This window comes from Rhinolophus hipposideros (assembly GCF_964194185.1).
Source record: "Rhinolophus hipposideros genome assembly, chromosome: 20".
Lineage (NCBI taxonomy): Eukaryota > Metazoa > Chordata > Mammalia > Chiroptera > Rhinolophidae > Rhinolophus > Rhinolophus hipposideros.
In genome coordinates this window covers 40,817,678-40,839,152 of record NC_138066.1, presented here as the reverse complement: position 1 = coordinate 40,839,152, position 21,475 = coordinate 40,817,678, and the positions used below count along the sequence as shown (strand labels likewise).

The 21,475-nt window shown below is 37.3% G+C and overlaps 1 protein-coding gene across 4 annotated transcripts in view; it reads right to left on the bottom strand.

The window, feature by feature from the left end:
- The window catches only part of DDX42 (DEAD-box helicase 42), a 30,953-nt gene that overhangs the window by 4,557 nt on the left and 4,921 nt on the right, over positions 1 to 21,475 (bottom strand). For all 4 annotated transcript variants that reach the window (XM_081029598.1, XM_081029601.1, XM_081029599.1 and 1 more), the window contains 14 exons: positions 19,436 to 19,672; positions 17,971 to 18,121; positions 13,811 to 13,872; positions 12,439 to 12,475; positions 11,451 to 11,600; positions 8,318 to 8,422; positions 6,811 to 6,930; positions 5,775 to 5,951; positions 5,039 to 5,167; positions 4,301 to 4,400; positions 3,678 to 3,725; positions 3,079 to 3,176; positions 1,877 to 2,153; positions 889 to 1,115 (listed from right to left, as the gene is read on the bottom strand). In XM_081029598.1, the coding sequence (XP_080885724.1) occupies positions 889 to 1,115; positions 1,877 to 2,153; positions 3,079 to 3,176; positions 3,678 to 3,725; positions 4,301 to 4,400; positions 5,039 to 5,167; positions 5,775 to 5,951; positions 6,811 to 6,930; positions 8,318 to 8,422; positions 11,451 to 11,600; positions 12,439 to 12,475; positions 13,811 to 13,872; positions 17,971 to 18,121; positions 19,436 to 19,656 (1,902 nt within the window). In that variant the 5' untranslated portion in view covers positions 19,657 to 19,672. The remainder of the gene's footprint in view (positions 1 to 888; positions 1,116 to 1,876; positions 2,154 to 3,078; positions 3,177 to 3,677; positions 3,726 to 4,300; positions 4,401 to 5,038; positions 5,168 to 5,774; positions 5,952 to 6,810; positions 6,931 to 8,317; positions 8,423 to 11,450; positions 11,601 to 12,438; positions 12,476 to 13,810; positions 13,873 to 17,970; positions 18,122 to 19,435; positions 19,673 to 21,475) is intronic.

Sequence of the window (21,475 nt, the reverse complement as noted above, 5' to 3'; positions counted from 1 at the left end):
AATGTATCGTGTTCAAACATTTAGTTTAGGAAAGGCTCGCTATACCCAGGAAAGGGAAGGAAACATTACTCTTGGGCACTGCAGGGCCTTTACTCCCAGGCCTGAAGCACGGGCAGGACCACACAACTGCATTATGGGCTAGCAGTGCTGTGGGCTGGCCTACGAATCTGAGAAACACATAGGTATCTACTATCAGAACATGTATCCCAAACCCACTTGTAATCCGCTATACCCAGGAAAGGGAAGGAAACATTACTCTTGGGCACTGCAGGGCCTTTACTCCCAGGCCTGAAGCACGGGCAGGACCACACAACTGCATTATGGGCTAGCAGTGCTGTGGGCTGGCCTACGAATCTGAGAAACACATAGGTATCTACTATCAGAACATGTATCCCAAACCCACTTGTAATCCGCTCAGGATTTAATTTGGTAGAATGCTTCCCTCAGTTTGGATTGTCAATCAGCGTGGTCAAAGGTCTGAGATCTAAGTCTATGAGGAATAGTGAAATACATCCTTTTTGAAAGACAGCACACATTTTTAGCCTCCCATCAAAGAGAAGAGTATTTGAGGGGAAGGGCAGTAAGAAGAATAGCAGCCATCTCTGAGATTACATTTATTGACACGTGTGCTATGGGGTAAGTAGGCAGAAATTTAAGGGACAGATTTTAGCACAAGGAATAGCTTTTCAATACAGATGCTACTGAAAGGAGAGGATGAGCAGACAGACCAGATGAATTTTAATGTCCTACGGTATCTCATAAGCAGTATCCTCTCCATCCCACCCTTTCTTGACATGCTTCTACGTATGTTACCTGCCTCAGGCTTGTTCAATTTCTTTCACTTAGTTTCACAACGTGGAGCAATCTGAAGTGTGCCCAGCTCCTCACCTGCATTGCCAGATCTAGGAGTTCCTTGGAAACATGCTGATTGGCTCCTTCCAAATTCCGGACAAGGTCACCAGCAAAATTGCTGTCCTTGGGGGTCAGCAAGGTGTAAGCCACGCCCTTCTCGCCCGCTCGTCCTGTGCGGCCAATCCTGTGAGTATGGGTATCAATGTCTCGTGCCACATCATAGTTAATGACAGTCTTAATTGAAGGAATGTCCAGACCACGAGCTGAAATAAAAAACAACCCAACCAAATTCTTTAATTCTTCATCAGGAGTCAAAAGTAACACCAAATGTCCAAACTCTAAGAACTAATATTCCTCTTATCTAGGCGAAACGCATGGGTTGGCGAGCTGAGATATAGGCATATAAGTTATCCTTCTAGAACAAATGCCAGAGCAAGTCAAGTGCAGCTCAAAACTTACGTCCCTTTTCTATAATGCTGAGCCATCTATCGTAAGGGACATATTCTGCCATGAATAAACGGCTATGGCGTCTCTCTTGCACTAGGAATCTATTACAAAAACCAGCCTCAAGTGTGCCTTGCAGCTGAAAAATTAACTTCTTTCTGGAAGTAAATACATTTTTAAAGGTAGCAATTAAAATTCAGAACAAAACCAAAAATTATACTTCAAAAAATTTTGATCTTGAGTGAAGTATGCCCAATTAAATAATCAAAATAAGATATTTACTACATTCAGACATACAAGAAGGGCATATCATGTAACTGCCTCAACAATTTTTTCCCAAGTGTCTTCCAATTGCACGGATTTTTTTTTTTTTTTTTTTTTTTGCAGGGGTATCTTTTTCTCAGAAAGAAACATTAAGTGAAAAGTGGTTGTGATCACTGTGCTCTGAACTGATGCTCCACGGGAATGGCCAGCAGAGTGCCTTCCATCAGCTCGCTCAGATATTACAGGTCTTACATAGCAAGACAGAGCCCCCTTACAGCACAGGAACCTAAGGTTATTAGGGAAATTCATACTCTACCTGCAACATCTGTGGCCACCAGGACTGGAATATCCTTTTTCTTAAAGTCTGAAATGACCTTGTTTCTTTCACTCTGATCCATGTCCCCGTGAAGCAGCCCAAGATTATGACCCTCCTGCTTAAGGTTATTGGCTAGCTCCTCTGCATTGGCTTTTTTAGTAACAAAGAGGAGGACACTCCCTGAAGAGGTAAACTCTACCAGACGCCGGGTGAGCCAGTTCCATTTAGTAGGCCCAGAATGGAGAATCTCCACAATCTGTGTCACATCTTCATTTGCCTGAAAAGGAAGAAATGAAACAGGATTGTGACATTTGTGCCAAAGGGCACCTGACCAAGGACCAGACATCACATTTTCTACTTCCATCTAGAAGAACCCTGAACAATCCCTCTTCTCCTTGGGTCTGCCTTCAGCAAGTCAAGAGCAGCTCAAAACTGACGTCCCTTCTCAAATCATGGTGCTCTCCCCATCTCCCCTGATGTGTACACATACGAACTCATTTGTAAGCCCTAATACTTTGCAATACTTTTTGTATGCCAATTCAGATTATTCCTAATAAATTAAGCTCCTTTTCTGTCCCTCCCACTCACTGTTCCTAGTATAATTCAGACATGCACAAAGAAGGTATTCAAATATGAAAAATGGACAATGTCAAAACACTAACTATACAGAACTTCCTATAATAAACATGGCAAGGAACTTAAAGAATTCTCAAGGCAGCCTTGATTGAATTCCAAATCAAAATTCAGAGAAATTTTCCATAGGGCATATGTACAGGTGAGGGAAAAACCCTTATCTCATTTTCACCGGGCTTTCAAGTCACCCCACTCCACGCTGTGCAGGATTCCTCCCACAATTATTTGTTAGTTCCATCCTATCTCACTCTGCTCGTCTTCTAGCTTGTTTTTTGTATTTTTCCCAAAAAGTTTTTTTATTTTATTTTTATTATGAAAATAAATTTAACTATCCAAAAAAAAGTGAAATGAACACAATCAAGTCCCATGGACCCATCACCCAGCTTCAACAATTACCAATACTTTACCAATCTTTTCCATCTATCCCCCCTTGTATTTTTTAAAGCAAATTTGAAACATATTGCCTCATCTGTAAATACACAGTAAGATTTTTTTTTTTCTCTCAGTAGTGAGAAATTAATTCCATGTCTCCATAATATGAGAAATAACAGGTTGGGTTCCAGGGTTACCTCTCCAATATCTCCCTGCACCACTCGAATAGGGTCAATCAGGATATCTCTGGCCAGTTTTTCAATCTTTTTCCGAAAAGTTGCACTGAATAAGAGAGCTAAAAAGTAAAGTAACTCTGTTAAAGAAACAGTATGACTTCTTTTTTGAATATCCACTAACTTTCCTACTGATACTCAAAATACCGTTTTTCAAAATAAAAGTGAACTTTAAATTTAGTTTAAAAAAATTATTTCGCTCATTGCTCTTATTCTATTTTTATATATTATCAGTTAGAACAGGGTTGTTAGCATGGTTCAGAAAACGTCTCGACTTCAAATCAGCAGATCTGCACTGTGCATTGCCTCTACCCACTGATAAAATTGTATAAATTGGGGCAGTCACTGAATTCTCAGCCTTGGTTTTATCATCTATAAAAATGAGTTACATCTGATAACCTCAAAAGTCCTGTGCAGCTCAGATAAACTACCATTATCTCACCCTTTATGGTTCTTATCAGTACACACACGATTATTTTTGCTGCCATAACTGAGTGCTTATAAAATAAACAGGTGTTTATTCTGAGTACAAATGTGACTTAGTAAAACTGCTTCATACATACTCTGTCTGTCAGGACGGACATGACTGGCTATGGATCGCACCTGGTACTCTGGAAGAAGGAGAACAGTAAACTTAATAACTGCAATACAGTTTGGGATGCCTGGAGAAGTCATTGTAGTAAAAATCTTCATATGAGATTATAAGAATTAAGGAAATTTTGAAACTCCTTATCATTCAGTATGAGACTCAAAAACATGGTACCCTCCACCCAGCTGGGCTAGATCCAGTGGCATTCCAATCAATAAACACAGAATTTTGACACAGCCAGGTAGGTCAAGGACAGGAAAGCAAAGGACCTTGAATGATATGACATCCACCTGCCTAGGAACACAGACTTTGACCTCCACAAAGGCACATGAATAAAAAAATAAAACATAGAGATAATATTCCCCTATATACAAAGGCACTTTGAAATGTCCTCAACCCAATCAAGCTTAATATACTTTTCCTGAGAGAACATCTAAAAATAGTTAACGTTTTAGCTAAATCTCTACAGTCTAACCCTATCCAGGAGTTATTTTTAGCTTCTCTCATGCAGGGAAAAAAGAGGTTAAGTCTAGAAAGATATGGAAAAAACTAGTATCAAGAGGACGGGGACAGAAGAAACTGGTATTCAAAGCATACCAAACCCCATGTCAAACATGCGATCTGCTTCATCAAACACAAGATAAGAGACTCTTTGAAGATTGGTAGCTTTCTTCTTCACATGATCAATCAGTCGACCCTATGAGATCCAGAAAATGAATAATAAGTAAAGGCATTTACCAGAATTTTCTAGAATTGTGCTCCTGGCAAAGGTACTAACACTCCGGTCTCTGACTATAACAGACAATGATGGTCTGACAGCCGTGGACTTCATGTACTACAGATCCCAAAAGAACAGAAGTTCTGAAATCTCAATAAGATTCTTAACATTGTAATTTAAATTGTGAGAAAATGGCCAGAGCTATTTTTGTGAGGCATTCTGAAATGAGCTAATTTAAAACCTTACTGATATGTTTTCATGCTTACACTACACTCTTCTAGGAAGTTCTGACCATACTCTTTCTGATGCTTGATGCTCTCAGCAACGTTTTCTCAACGTTGATGCTCTCAGATGCGTTTTCTAGGAGAGCATAACAAACACTATTTGAAACAGGGGAATTCGTAGCTATTAATATACATATATGTTAGAATTGTAATGGACTGTTATTTCAGTCAACTAATCAAAATTAAGCCAAAGCCATAGATGGTGTCACATTACAGTATTCTCAACCTGGCTTTATCACATTTTAAGGGGAATTCCTTCCAATAACTAAGCATTTTTTCCCATACCAACGGAGGCTGAGAAGCCATTTAAATTTAAACCCAAGACATACTTACTGGGGTACACACAACAATCTCTGCCCCTTCTTGAAGGGCCTTCGCCTGCTCCCACATGCTCCCTCCGCCATACACGGCCACTGATCGAAGATTATATGCTTTCCCAAACCGCTTACATTCTGCATGGATCTACAAAGTTGTTGACATAATGACATATTAACAAACTGTGATACTAACAAATACCTGTCACAACACAAAAGAGAGTTCTGAAAAACACACAGAATGCCATGTCATAGAAAATCAAAAGCTAAAAAATACTTCAAAAATCATAATTTTATTCACAAAGTAAATAAAGAATACCATTATCATATCTCAACAGGCTATCTAAAATCTTGTCTTGGTTATTTCTTTTTTTTTCTTTCCCTTTTCTTCCTGACCCTGTCAATGCCCTTCCACCAAGCACAATGAATTAACCCAGGAGGAAAACATTGGGAGCTTACAATACAGACAATTCCCATATTATTTTCTCTTAAAACAGTAGTTTAGAGAAAAGTGTGTTATAGAAAATTTGCTTATAGAAAATACATAACATACTATTTTCCAAGTTTCCTGGTAGTACAACAATGTGAATGTACTTAATGCCACCGACCTATACACTTAAAAATAGTTAAAATGGTAAATTTTATGTGCATTTCCCCTCAGTTAAAAAAGAAGTTTCCTGATAATTCTACCCACTTGACTGCTTAGTACCTTGCTGGTTCACATACGAAAGGAGGCACTCTACAAAAGCACGTACCTGCTGGCAAAGCTCCCTAGTAGGACACACAATCACGGCAATTGGTCCATCACCTGGTTCCAATTCTTTCTGGTCCATTATATGAATCAGCATGGGCCAGATAAAGGCTGCAGTTTTTCCACTGCCTGTTTTGGCAATACCAATCATGTCTCTACCACTTAATGCCACAGGGACACCCTAGAGAAAAGAATAGAGTATATCCACTCTCAACTTTCCATTTTAAAGACGTTCTGAAGGAAATCCTGAAGAAAGGTAAGTGACTATTAATGACATTCATTTCCACTGGAACAAAACTATCCTGAGCCGTGTATACTGGCTATGGAATAACGAGAAATACCTGGCATTCCCATAACCTTTGTGATTTGTAAGAAACGTTATCATTCTTTTCATGTGGATCAGCTACCATTCAAAAAATATGAATGACTTCATTTTACTTAAAATATAGAAATAAAAATTGCAAGTTATAATGTAAGTGGGTTGCTAAAATTTTAAAAATCTTGTCCCCTTGAGAAGGTACAGACTATCTCATCCATATACAAAAATTCTCATTTTCTGTGTAGGAGTGAATTAAATTCCACCTATAGATAGGAAATAGAAGGTATTACTTTCAGTTATAACGAGAATTTTCAGGTCATGGACAAAGGAATTCTAATCACTGACAGTGCTAAATTTGCCCATACACAAATCTTTTTAATTGAGTTTAGACCTAAAAACTATTTTCTTCAGATCGTAATTTGAAGACATTTATCAGATGGAAAACATTTCCCAACCCCTTTCGCAACATTTTTAATGGTAAATAGTTCACTTTTGTTCTTTAAATTTTTAAGGTTTCAGAAATATTCTTGTATTTCATAAATGTCCCCCTCCCTCCCTGTTTAAAGCAGAATTAAAGGCTAAACCACAGAGGGAATATTTGGGCCTTCTATCCACATCAATACAGCTCTGCACTAACCACTGTTTTATTGCTTTGTTTGTAAAATAAATATAGTCATCGAATATCATTCTACTTCATTCTCTTCCATTCTGTTTTACTTACCTGGCACTGTATCGGAGTGGGTTGTGTGTACTCAGATTTCCGAATCTGGTGCATCAGTTGTTCATCAAACCCAAAATGAGCAAAACTACTTCCTGGTCTAGGAGGTGCAGCACCAGAGACCTAGAGGTAAAGACAACTCCCAGGAATGACTTGTACTTCAAAATCAACAGCACTGGAAGTTCAACAATATTTATCTGTCTCTAGCATTTAGCTTGAGTATGAAGTGAAAAATATAAGTCTATAGCCAAAAGCACACACTGTTTGAAAAAGTAAAATAACAGATCTAAAACCTCATATAAAAGAAAACTCCACGATAAATATTCCAGAGATAATTGTCCTAAAATGATTAAGTACTTAGACATTTCTTTAATCAAAATTAATTTTCTCATAAGAAATTAAAAAAATATTGTTCAACAAATTGCAAAGTCATTAATGTTTGGTTTTTCACCACTCTGCATAACTATCAACCAGATGGTAGAAAAAATAAAATTAAGAGTGCAGCAAATGTGCTCTAAATAAGACATGTCTATACCCACTGGTTACAAAGATATCATCTACCATCTCCATTTTCAGTCATGCCTGGAGAGTTAATGCCCCACTTAGCGATGTTCCAGCCACCGTCATGCAGTTTGAACTATACCCAGGTGAATAATGAGGCTTAAAACCCCCATACTGACTCCACAGTAGAAACCTTTCAATGCTTCTCTAGTGATGCTAATATTTCAAATCAGGATTTCACTTAAAAAGTTTGTTTTTTTTTCATTTGGGGGAGTGGGTGGTACCTCTTGGAAAACAGACAAGTAAACACATACATATTTACCTCTCTCAGAAAACAGACGTTCAAACATCACATAGCGAAGGGTAAGACTTGGGCCAGAAAGTTGTCCACACCAGAGCAGATAGCACTGTATTATCTGTATATGTTTCACTTAACTAACATCTAGCAGCACCCTACACAATGTGGCCAATATGCAACCCAAAATTTTTTGGTGGACAATTTAAACTATTATTTTTTAAAAGTGTTAATTTCTTCTAATTTTTTTAAAAAGGATGCTGTACATAATTTGAGAGGCGAGTTTATCTTAATTTTGAAATATCATATTGTTCACATCTGTTAATCTTGTCTACTTTTCCTGAAGATGGGGACTCTTACCCTTCATCTCTAGCCCACCCAACACAGTTCTCAGCATACTGTACTCATTGTAGAAATACTTGCCGATTAAGATCACCATAACTTATTGTTCCAACACAACATAGAGTTGACTGAACACATATGGCATTCATGTGTGTCACATGAAAGAAAAAGCAATCCTACCCTAAAACAGCTGGGAGACTAATATAATAAAAAGACTCGTGAGCCCAAGGGATGTAATTATCGCTCTATTAAAGACAGTTCAGAGACCATTAGACAAGAAATTCGAGGTTATTTTAGTTTGGGTAACCAAAAGCACTAACCTTGGACTAATTAACATTAATATAAGACTATGTGGCTTAATGGTTGACTTACCCGAAGATTGAGCTTATGCCGGAGATCTATTAGCTGCTGTGGGGTGAGGTTGGTTATCTCTTCATGCTCATTGTAAAAATTTTTTTCAAATGGTGGATAGTCAATCTGCAGGTCCAATTATTCAAAGTTAGTCTAGAATTCAAGAGTCAATCCTGTGAGTTTGATTTTAATGCAAAATAATTTTCTACAAATATATAAGCCATAATCAACTAGAGAGAACAAAGGAATTCACTCATTCATGACACATTCCAAAAGTACAGTCAATTTCTTTTCCTGATCCCATTTTCAATATAAACACCAACCTACTTTCTAAAGAGACTCTTAATGACAACGTCAGATTTGAACAACCCTGATGTAGACTAAGGACTCTCTATAATGCCAAAGGCCTCAGATTTTAAGGTAGTATTTTAAAGAAGAGTCCACCCTATAACACCTAAATATACTTTGGAGTAAGTTGTTCATCTAGCTCTAGGCATTTAAAAACATTTCTAGTATTTCCTTTGAGAAGAGCTCTGCCTTTAGAAGGAGTTCTGTTCTTTTTAAAAACACAGAACTGTTTACATAACTTTTCAAAAATGTATGGCCAAGAATTTCCAATTCCAAAGAGGGAAGAAGTCACTTCTCTGCTCCACTTTGCATAGCTTGCTGTACTAAGAATATAAAACATAAAACAAAACCCCATACTAATCTGACTAAATGATTTTCTTTATGACAGTATGGCATGTCTACAATAAACTTATTTCTTAAGGAGAATATAAGCCTTTGTTAGGTGGTCAAAAATTTCCTAATTCTGGATACAGCCTAAAATTAATTATCTTTCAATGGCAATTATCAACAAAAAGTACAGTTTTAAATTTGCCTTTAGCATTATTAAGCAGAACCTCTGTTATGCTCCCCATAATGCTGCACTAAGCCATAACAGGATTTACTTTAGTTCTCTCCTGACTCTATTAAAATGGAAGCTCCATGAGGGCAAGAGATTTTGTCTTTGCTCACAATTTTACTTACAAATATGTAAACTTTTGTATATATAAAAAAATGTGAAAAAAGCTACTTATAGGAAGAACGGGTATCCGATATCTACCCCTTACTTCTGCTCTCTCTTAGCAGACTGCCCATTATATTAGGACAACTGTGGGATACCCCAGAATGATGATGAAGTTTGAGTGTTTTGTCAAGTAACTCAAACATTTTATTAGATGATTATTTCAAGTACTTGTGTTTTTCATTATTGGATTTTCACTCTTTATCATGGATACTTCCTCCTAGATCAGTTTCACATATTTGATTTCATTTGCCCCATGTAAAATACCAAGGCATTATGTGGCAGCATTTGTGCAAAAGGAAACATTTGAAAAATTGAATAGAGCCTATACTCAGTCTAGACCAGTAGTTCTCAAAACATTTTAGTCATGTACCCTTTTACATTTAACAAAAACATGAGTTTTCATTTATGTGGATTATATCTACTGATATTTTCTGAATTAAAATTAAAACTGAGAAAATATTTTTAAAATTTATTCATTGAAAAATAACAATAAACTCAAGCACTTCAACATAAATGCTTTAATAAAAATGTTATTTTATAACGTTGTTTTACATTTTTACAAATCTCTTTAATGTCTGACAAAAGAAAATGGTTCCTACTGTATATTGTTGCAATATATTGCTTTGATTGAAACCCATAAATAAAATCTGGCCTCATAAAAATATGTGGTTGGAAAAGGAGAGTATTTATTAATAGTCTTTCAGATTCTGGCGGATTTTTACTCTTCTTCTACCTAAAACTTGACAAGCGGTTAAAGCTTATTTTTATTGTCTAATCTGAAACCATATCGTGAACTTTTCACATTCCATTACATTATAACCCATGGGTGCCTCATATACTTTGAATGGAGCCTTTACTCATGCATGATTATGTAACATCAAGCACTGGCCATTTGAAAATTCTGGTTCACTGAGATGCTGTGCAGGTCATTCAAATGGTGAAATTTCATAACATAGGGAAAAAAAATCAGTTGTTTATCACCATCAATGTCATTACAACAGACTTTCAGTATCAGAAAGCTGTCAAGCTCACTGTGGTGAATATAAGGTTCTTAAATTCAATTTTGGTTTGAAAGGTTAAATTTCTATAGTTGGCAATAAACACTTTTAATTGTTTTCCTTACAGTGTCATTAGTTTTCTCAAGTGAAAATGATGTTCCATGAAAAAAGCAGCTAGTTCAACTCACAACTCAAATAGCTTAGTGCTTTATTTGTCACACCAAATAAAAAGACATATAACATAAGAGTCAAGATTCAATAAATAATTTTTACTGTTTCATCAAGGATATTCTTAACTGAAGCTGGCTTTTTAATTTTTTTTTTAACTGTGATGGCCTGGCAGTAAAGAATATAATGACTATCAGAATAGCGTAGCACTGTCTCGATTCACGCTAAGGTGTCAGCATTTTACCTACCGTTGCTTTTAGCCATTGATGCAAATGCTGACGTAGTTTTAAAAAAAAAGGTAAATTATCTTAGCACTGTTATGAAAATTCTTTTGACTTCACAGACTGTCTGAAAAGACCCTCCCAGGAGTCTTTGGATCACACCTTGTGGATCACCGCTCTAAGACCCGGAGTCACTAGAGTACGGAACATCTAGTCTGATAACCCGGATAAAACACTGATATCCTCATTTGTTTTTCCTGATTCAAGGAACCTGTAATTCCTGGGTACCCTTTGAAGCAACAGCCTTTCATCTATCCCAGACCTGGGAGAAATAAGATTTACAGCAATTAAAAAACAAATGCCAGCCTAAGGGCCCATTTTGAAAGGAAGATGGTAAGTGATGGTCTGGAAAACAAGTACAATTCCTTGGAAAAAAAAATTCTTCACCTAAAATCGAATGTGCGCAAGTGATTCAGCTGTATCTTAAACAATATACGTAGGCAATTAAGCCCCAACCACTTGGTCACTTTCTGACTCAACCATTTAGCAGAGCTGACAAGATCCCAAAGAACAAATATTCTCATGACATAAGCAGTATATATCAGGAGTACTCAGATACTGAGAAAACCTAAATATTAAAGCTGAAGAGAACTTTATCAGCTTGAAACGAGAATCAAATTCAGCAAGAAACACCATACCTCTGAATGATCAATGGGAGGAAGAGGGTCGATGATTTTTTTGGAAGGTGCAATGGGATTTCCGTCACTGTCATATTCCAAATTATCTTCCTCCTCCTCTTGAACCACACCAGCAGTTGGGTTCTCTGCCATATACCGAAAATAAGCTTCCTGCAGGAAAGCACAAGAACATAATCATCCCCAAGTACAACTGAGAACAGTTTCTGCGCCTGTAATTAGTGCACGCAGAGTACCAGATGACTGCAGTTTAAATACCTACCAAGTAAGGCAACACTTTTACTAGCAACGATTCCTTTAACAATAGCAGTATTCAGAGGGACAATCGGAAGAAATGAGTGAGATAGTTAGTACTACAAAATGATTTAACTTGTTTAACAGAAGACTTACAAATCTCAAGTTCCACAGCCTTCCTGGGGTGGGGTGTCTGTCTACCTACCCTGCCCAGAGCTGTGGAACACATGTTGTGGCTTTACCAATCCAAGTTTGGAAAGTGACACTGATTAGAAGGGTCACAAACCTGGTAAAGGCTACTGCTCATTCTGGTTCCCTCCTCACCATCCCACAACTGAACAATGGGGAAAAAATACTAAAGGACAGTCATTAATGTTCCATCTTAAAATATAAGAATCACAAACAGAACCCCTAGAAAGAGGTACAGGTTAGATGTTGCTAGAGGCCATCTGTAGATCCCACACTACCCTACTTCTTGATTTATCAGAATAAACATTTGTATTCAAAAAATCAAGCTGAATAAAGCTATTTGTTTCTGATGTCACAGTTGATCAAAAGTTCCATCTTCAACATGGAGGAAAGCCATGTGAATCTTTATATTACCAATTGGTCACATATGTTGAAAAGGAGCAAGTCAAATGACATCCCTTGCTGAATGTCAGGAATGGCCATTTCAGTGAAGGCAAGCTCTAGCTTGTCCCCAGTATAGACTTTGTGGGGTAAAAATAAAAGATAGAAATACTGCATAGGAACTCACTTGGTCATCTTCCTCTTCAATGTCATCTCGAATACCCCTGGAAAAACAAGCGGAGAAACAAACTTCCCTGCAAATGTTCCACATACCCAGCTCCATACTTATAGCAGATTATTGTTGAATTCCATATAGCTCAGGAACTCTCAACACTAATAACAAAGCAGCAATAAGCACACTGTCAACTATCCATCCATCATATATGTGTGGTTTCACTCTACACACAGCAATTTGCATTTCTTTTGAATGGGATTACATGGTACCCCTAAAAACATCAATTTCTAACAAGGGTATAAGGAGTAAACACTTTTGAACATAGATACCCAAGGATCCTAGCCTTGTCAATCCCATACAACAAATACAACACAGTTGTGAAAAGCATTTTATATTAAAAAAAAAAAATCCTGCTTTTGGTATACACCAAAAAAAAGTCACAACTTTCTTAACATCCCCCAAAGTTTTTAGCTCTGGAGTAAGTGCATTTAGCTAAAATCCTTGGGGACAGAAAAACGACATCAACTCTTCGTAAGTTTGAGACTAAAATTCCTAAGCAGTTCACAGAGAAGGGGACCACTGCCACTTGCCGCATTCTTAGGAGCTATAGAAAGTATGGTTGCTTAGTTTCCACAACCATCTCTTTCTAATCAGACTTTCTGCCTAACCTACAGCACTTGCTATTTGTAAGGCAAGCTACACCATCAGTGTAGAGCAACTGAAAGATGATGCAAGCACAGTAAGCACCAAGGAGAGGGGCTGAACCTCCACGTGGCACGGGAACTTTGGGGAGGGCCTGAAGTACTGACTGCCAAGCAGAAGGAAACACCCATCCATGCCTACTTGTGCCTGGTAGCAAAAGCCTTAAGAGGAGTATTTTCAGCAAGGGACAGAGGAGAACTCTCCTTCCCAGAAAATAAAGTATTTCAAGTTCTGACTTGTTGTTAAAGCATGATGTCACTCCTTAAATAAATTAGGTTTTCTTATTTATTAATTCTACAGTTTTTTAAATGATATAATCACCATTACTTCTCACAATCAATCTAATAGGCATTAACCTACTTTATATCAATTATGGGACAAAACTCAGAACAGTGAACCCAAACTTTAGTAATTATGTGCTCTTAACGCCCACTGTAACTCATTCTATCTATAGAATACCAAATGCTATTCTACCAAAAAAAAAAAAAAAGCTTTTTTAATTACTGCAAATTCAAAGACTTTGGTCATCTCTATTATCTACAGAAATATTACTGAAGATACAGAGGTAACTTCAAGTCAAGACATTTGTGTATTTTAATTTTTCTCTACAAACTTTGAGGGAATAAGCTACGTAATACTTTATTTTCATATAACCTTTGTGAGGGAGAAGAAAACAACTTACTTTACGTTTTTTCGTTCCTTGTCCTTTTCTTCAAGCCTCTTCATGTCTCTAGCTGCCTGATCCTAATGAAACAAAAGTATGTATGGAATCATTATCAACTGAAAACACTGAAAAGGGAATTTCTTTATAAAAAATTCTGAGATTTGAACAAGTGCCATCATAGTTTTAGCTATGCAGTTTGACAACTGCATTTTGATGCAACCAAAATTGTAGTTTGATAATTATTTCTCAAAGAGAAATATACAAATGTTCTAAAAACTTGGCTACACATGGATTGCATGACTTTTATCTGCAATATATAACATGCATAGAAAAATCGGCAAAAATGCTTTATTGGTCACTTTTTTTTATGTTAATGATATAATTGTTGGCTGAAAATGGCCTTAAGTTCAGGCAAATCAGGCTTTCTCAAGGTGTAGCTTAAAATCATTTGTATCAGATTACCAATGGGGCTAGCAAAAAATATGCAGATTTCTGCATCTGACTCTGCAAAGGTGGTTCTCATTCTGGGGCGATTTTTGTCCCTAGTGGACATTTGGTGATGTCTGGAGACATTTTTTGACTTTTACAACTTGGGGGGGAGATGAAGGAGAGGTTGTTACTAGTATCTAGTGGGTAAAGGCCGCAGATGCTGCTAAACATCCTCCAATGCACAGGACAGCCCCAAATGTCCACAGTCCTGAGGTTGAAAGCCCTGCTCTAAACCTACTAAATCTGCATCATTGGGACTGCAGTTAAATGATACAGTTTTTCCACTTTCTACAGGTCGCTGTTATACACAGCAAATTGATAATCACTAAAAAATTTCTTTGTTTTATACATGTGAAAAACCAAGGTCAGAAGAATTAAGTAATTTTCACCAAGATTAAACACATTCTGCACAACTGTTCCTGATTATAAAGCAACATAAATTTTTCTGACTTCTTTGACTTTAAAAAACACGACTATACTAAACCTGGCATGGTCAGGCGTTCTATCTAATCAGGTTTCTGATAAAGAGGAATTACCTTAAAAAGAAACATTATGCACAATCTATTTTTCAATAGACAGATATAAGACATATTTAAGATTGTAACTAACGTAAAGATAACATAAGCAATGTAACATTAAAAAATGGGTTACAAACACTTATAGAACATATTTTTTGAGCCTACACAAACCTTTTTTTTTAAAACATTGGCTAAAAATAAAACTTCATCTTAAGTCCAAAAGTTTGAACTTTCTAGAAAAGTTTACACCAGATATCAGGGTTTAATGCAATACTTTGGCAACCACATTCTTCAAAATACATAATATCCACCCTAAAAATCAGCAAAACACCTTGGACACTATCCCAAAAAATACACCAGAAGAATGGTACCATATTGAAGAGATTTAACCTCACCCTGCTTCAACTACTTGAAATGCCAAGCAAGAGAATCCGGGCCATTCTTGGATACTCCCACTCAAGAAGGGCTACGGCAGCTTGCACTACCAAAAATTAAATCTAAATTTAAACCTAGAAAATAAAGAGCTGATTTTTCTTCTAATTCATCAGTAGGGAGAGCTCAAGAAATAATGAGAAATATAACCCTTTGGGAAATGTTCATATCTCAAGAAGATAAAAAAAAAGATATGTACAAGACATCTCAAACATGACAAACCACTTACTGCCTTTACTTCTAGAGAGAATCATTTAACATATTTACTAAATCGCTTCCATGGCAAAGCACATGTATGTTCTAAATATTTCTGGTGAGTGTCATGGCAGAAATACAGTGCTACAAGAACTCAGATACAAAATGACACCCCAGAAAAAAATATGGGCTTTCGAACTGAATCTTGGCTCTGCTACCTATTAGGTGCATACTCTTTAAGTAATTTAAGTTGTTCTAAATCAAAGGTGGGAAACTCAAATACCTAATGGGTGCCAATTTAACAATGAATGAAGTGAGCCAGGATAACAAAAGTTGTATTCTTCTGACAGAGACATGCTTCGCCCGCACTTTAGTAAGTAGGAATATTCTCCTAAAGAAGCATGCTCTAATTTTTCTTGTATCACATGACCCTGAGTCTTTTACTTTGTAATATTTGATAAGAGAAGCCCAAGCTCAGAAAAAATATTTCTCCATTTCAAGAAAACCGCAATGTAAGTGTGATGATAGATGGCTCTAAATGGTGGCCTCAATGTCAAGAAGACAACAGGGATTAATTAATGGAACTACGGTGAACTAGAAAAAGCATGCCTTGTCTAAAACAGGCAGCCATCTACTCAGCAACCTGTTTCTGCCATGCAAGAATGCAGGCTTAGTAATGCCAGATTATCCATTTTTCAAGTCTGAACTTTTAGGTAAAATCTCCTGATCTTAAAAAGGTTGGCTCACATTTTTAAAAAAGCAATTTTGTTTAGGCCAAACAAAAACAAATCCATGTTGGATTCTTTCTTTCCGTCCTTCCTTAGAAGAGAGATGAATTCTGGCTAAAGACTTCAGATAAGTAAACGAGAAATCTCGAAGGACTTTATTTCATCAGCAATGAAGCGACAGTTTTGAACAAAAGTAGTAAGTAACACGGTAAGTAACATGCTTTAGTCTAATTACTCTGTCGCTTTATACCACATAAATGAGAGAGCAGAGAGCCTAAAGCAGAGAGAGAATTTAGACCAGGCAAGAGTTAATGAGGGTATAAACTAGTATGAACATAGTGGAAACCGAAAGGAAGGAACAGATGCAAGAGACATTGTAAAGACTGACAGAACTTGGCAAATGAAGAGAGGAAAGGCAGCATGATGCATTGGAAAGAGCTCGGCTATCAGCCCTCAGCCCGACATAGCAAGTAAGTCCCAGTTCTGCTACACAGTATCAGTGTGATTTGGGGCAAGGGAGTTGAATTATCTTAAGAGTTCAGTTTTCTTACTAAATAATTACATTTATGTATTTTCTTTCTGCCTATTCCCTATTGTTATTCTGAAGATTAAATGAACTAAGTCATGAACATGCTTTATCATCCGCTAAAAAGAAAATAAGAAAGGAGAGCAAGTGCAAGCCAAGGTTATTGTGCAAATATTGGTGCCATTAAGAGAAGCAAGACCAAAAAAAAAAAAAAAAAAAAAAGACCTGGTTGAGGAGGAAAAGTTGACGAATTAGGTTTAAGGTGCCATGAGGACACACCCATGTAACAATGGTCAATGTGCTTCTAGAAAAGCAGAGCTAAAACCAAAGAGAGACTATGAGACCAACAACATGACTTGACATTACTTAGGATGGAAGTTGGATGAGGTCACTAAAGAATTTATAAAGAGTGAAGATAGCAAATCAATATAGAGAACTATAGAATAGTATTTGAGAAACTGAAAGAGGATCACAAGAATAACAGATAACAGTGAGACAGGTAAATAATGATTTTTTTGGGCACAACAATATGGAAGTTAGGTTTTTAAAGTTATCTTAGAGGTACAGAAATACTAACAGACGAAATGATATGTCTGCAATTTACTTTAAAATAATCTAAAAGAGGGGCAGGAGGGGGTTAGATAACACAAGATTGGCCGAAAGTTGTCAATTGATGAAGTAAGGTAAAGGGCATATGGGGGCTCATTTTATTATTCTACTTTTGCATGTGTTTAAAATTTTTCTTAACAAGTAGATAAGTAAATGAATAGACATGTCAAAGAGATGGGGGGAAAAAAGACAAAATACAAAATCACAAGCCTAGCGAGAAGCGTTTTAAGGAAGTGGTCACAAGTTTCAATTTCTACAGGGAACTCATGAATGTTGATGCTAATGTTGGTAATAAGAAATACTAAACATTAAAAATACAGAATGCAGAATTTGTAATTTTAGCAAGTGCCTGAAATTTAACTGCCTTCCATAAATATGCATTTAATAAATGCTAGATTGAATGAGATATTCATTCAAGAACATACCAGGAATTATTAAGACAAAACATACAGACAATACTTGAGCGACTTTGTTCAGGGGTTATAGTTCAAATTTCTAGGTACTGATCATCTCTAAAAACGTTACAGGGCAAGTGGAAGTATATTCAAGAAACTAGGGAATGAGTGCAAAATTCTCCCCAAAAAGGGCCAGAACACAACTTCTGACTGAGGACTGAAGCACTAGTTAATCTGGTCTGTTTCTAATTGCTGAAAAGTTTCACAAAGCAGAGTTGATACTTGCCTCCACTTCAGCCATGAATGCCTCCAGGGGATCGTCATCACTATCAGAATCTGCTGGCTTGGAATGGAATTGCTGGCGGGTAGGTGAGTTTTCAGCAGGAATATAAGGTAAGTCGACATTGCTAGAGTCTTCTTCCTCGTCTTCAAAGTATCTGAAAAGTAAGATGCATGTTTAGTTTGGGGTCAGTCAATCTTTCATGTTACGGAAATGTTTAATCATTATGGTATACATTACTATTAAGAGATTTAAACTACACAGGTCAAATTAGAGACCTCCAGGCTTTGGCTAAGGACCTAATTATTAAGTATTACTTAATATATGCAACTTCCAATATTGCCCAAAAAACAGTCACAGCAGATTCTCCATTTCAAAATGTCTGTTGAAATTATATTCCCAGTTCTATAAAAAGGGATGCATTTTCACCACAAATTTAGTATATCATTGATGGACAGATATGGCAAATACTAAAGCGTATACTATGGAAAAAATTACTTTCATATGAATATTAAAATCCTAGTTTATTCTTTATAATCCTTTAAAAATTTTTAGAGATATACTCAGAAGGCTAGGGACTTCCATCAGAAGTTCTGGGCTATTTTCTGAGGATCCACAGAGAACTTCTAGAATTGAAAATGAATGCTCAATCCAATATCATTCATCATGCTTAAGTACCCCTGAAGTGGTCAACTACTCCCGAGAATACTGACCCTTGACTTTGCTGAACCTTAAACACCTATTTCTGCACTGAATTACTGAATAACATGTCAGCTTTTAAGAAAGCTGCTGTGTACTTTAAGAACTCCGATCTTGCTAATTTTTTTTAAAGTAAAAAAAAAAATTAAGCAGTGTCACAACCAGGTTGGAATTAATAGCAATAAGAAATTTCTTCAAATTCAGCAGAGACAAATCATAATCTACAGGAATCAGAACTCAAACCTTCAAACCCCAGCTTTTTATAATAACCACCTTATTAATCAAGTTAAAAAAGATAACTGGCAAAAATGTTTCCTTAGAACTATGGGCAAAAATCTGAGATTTTTCTACCACCATAAGACATTATAACATAGTAGTTTTAAGGAATTGGGTGTTGAGGCAAACTGTGTCTCTACCAGTTCTGACAACTGCCTGTGTTTACAAAACAAATTATATGGTATCAATAAAGGACTTCTGTAAAGACTATCAAAAACCACATGAATTACTTAAAATTCTTCAGCCATATTTAGATCTCAATGGCCTCAAATAATTTTTGGAACAAGGTGTAAGTAAGCACACAAGTATTATATTCCTTACAAGTGAATAAACGCAACAATTTAACTTATTAGGAACAACACAATTCAGTGAGATAACCAATTTAAGAAGTCATATTATCATTCAGGAAACAAAGGATTTCTTTGCCTCAATTTCTGTCGATGGAATATCTCAAAGCCCAAACTTCGCTAAATTACCAGGAATTACCACCACTTACGCATTTTCTTCATCGAAATTGGCCCGTTTAGATCCAATTTTGTAGAAAGAAGGGAGCTGTGGTGGAGCCGACTTTCCAAATCCAGAAGAAGAGCTGGTTGCCCCAAAGGCACTGTGGGACTGTTGTGGGAGTTTTGGTTCCTCCTTCTTTCCAGCACTAATGGCAAAACCTCCAAAGCCAAATCCCCTCTTAGTGCCAGGGCCACCTTTATTCCAGTTCATGGTGTCAGTGATTGATCTGTTAGAAACAAGGCACACTAGTATAAATTTAATTTTGTAAATAAAATAGCCCATTGATTTTTTTTTATTGGGGAAGGGGAACAGGACTTTATTGGGGAACAGTGTGTACTTCCAGGCCTTTATTCCAAGTCAAGCTGTTGTCCTTTCAATCTTAGTTGTGGAGGATGCCGTTCAGCTCCAAGTTGTTGTCCTTTCAGTCTCAGTTGTGGAGGGCACAGTTCAGCTCCAGGTCCAGTTGCCGTTTTCTAGTTGCAGGGGGCACAGCCCCCCATCCCTTGTGGGAGTCGAACCAGCAACCTTGTGGTTGAGAGGATGCGCTCCTACCAACTGAGCCATCAGGGAGCTCAGCTGCAGCTCAGCTCAGCTCAAGGTGCCATGTTCAATCTTAGGTGCAGGGGGCGGAGCCCACCATCCCTTGTGGGACTCGAGTTTAACCGGCAACCTTGTGGTTGAGAGCCCACTGGCCCATGTGGGAATAGAACCAGCAGCCTTCAGAGTTAGGAGCATGGAGCTCTAACCGCCTGAGCAACCGGGCCAGCCCAGCCCATTGATTTTTATATCTCCTACAACCTCTACCTATAATTTCATTTTAAACTTTTGTCCCTCGTTAAAACTTGAACTTTGTACTTAGATATGCAATATGCTAACCTTAATGAAATGGTCCCATTTTCTAAAACACTGAAGAAATTGTAATTTATTTTATTGGGATCTCAATCTAATTAGGAATTTAACAGGCCGGCCCGGTGGCTCAGGCGATTGGAGCTCCATGCTCCTAACTCCCAAGGCTGGCGGTTCGATTCCCACATGGGTCAGTGTGCTCTCAACCACAAGGTTGCCGGTTCAACTCCTGGAGTCCCGCAAGGGATGGTGGGCTCCACCCCCTACCACTAAGATTGAACAAGGCACCTTGAGCTGAGGGGTTGCTGAACTCCCAGATGGCTCAGTTGGTTGGAGTGCATCCTCTCAACCACAAGGTTGCTGGTTCGACTCCCGCAAGGGATGGTGGGCTGCGCCCCCTGCAACTAGCAAAGGCAACTGGATTCTGGAGCTGAGTGCGCCCTCCACAACTAAGACTGAAAGGACAACAACGTGACTTGAGAAAAAGGCCTGGAGGTACACACTGTTCCCCAATAAAGTCCTGTTCCCCTTCCCCAATAAAATCTTTAAAAAAAAAAGAAAAAAAAAGGCAAACGACTAAACATTTTTAAAAAAAGGAATGTAGCATTGAATATCTTCCCCTATAAAGGATTTAATATCTTTTTAGCTGCCAAAAATACTTGTAAGACAACAAATATTTTAGAACATCTGATATGTGCTAAGGTTGCGTTAGGTAATTGAAGATACCAAGATGAAAAGACTTAATCTCTTAATTTTTATCCAAGGAGTTTACAGTCTACCAGGAAAAGACACCTCTCCTCTGCCCCCCGAAAAGACAAAAAGACAGAAACAACCCACAACAGTATAATGTAACGCTTGCAATAACAGAGATTGAGATGCTATCCACAAGGCTGTCTCAAAATTAAAAATTATCCTCTGGTAATGACATTGAGTCAAAGAATCAAAACTTAAGAGAATGGTTATTTGTAGACATTATCCATGTAATAGTCTCTGAACAGTTATGTGCCTGGCATTTAGTGAGCCAAGTGCCCACTATCCAGGAGGAAACTATGACTCACTGATATGTTGCCTTATGTAGTTGGTTAGCCTATAGTTAAGGACTACAGAGAAATAGCCTGAGCATCGCTCAAATCAGTTTAAAAACAATACCTTATAGTATCTTTTAATTTAATGACACAAGTTA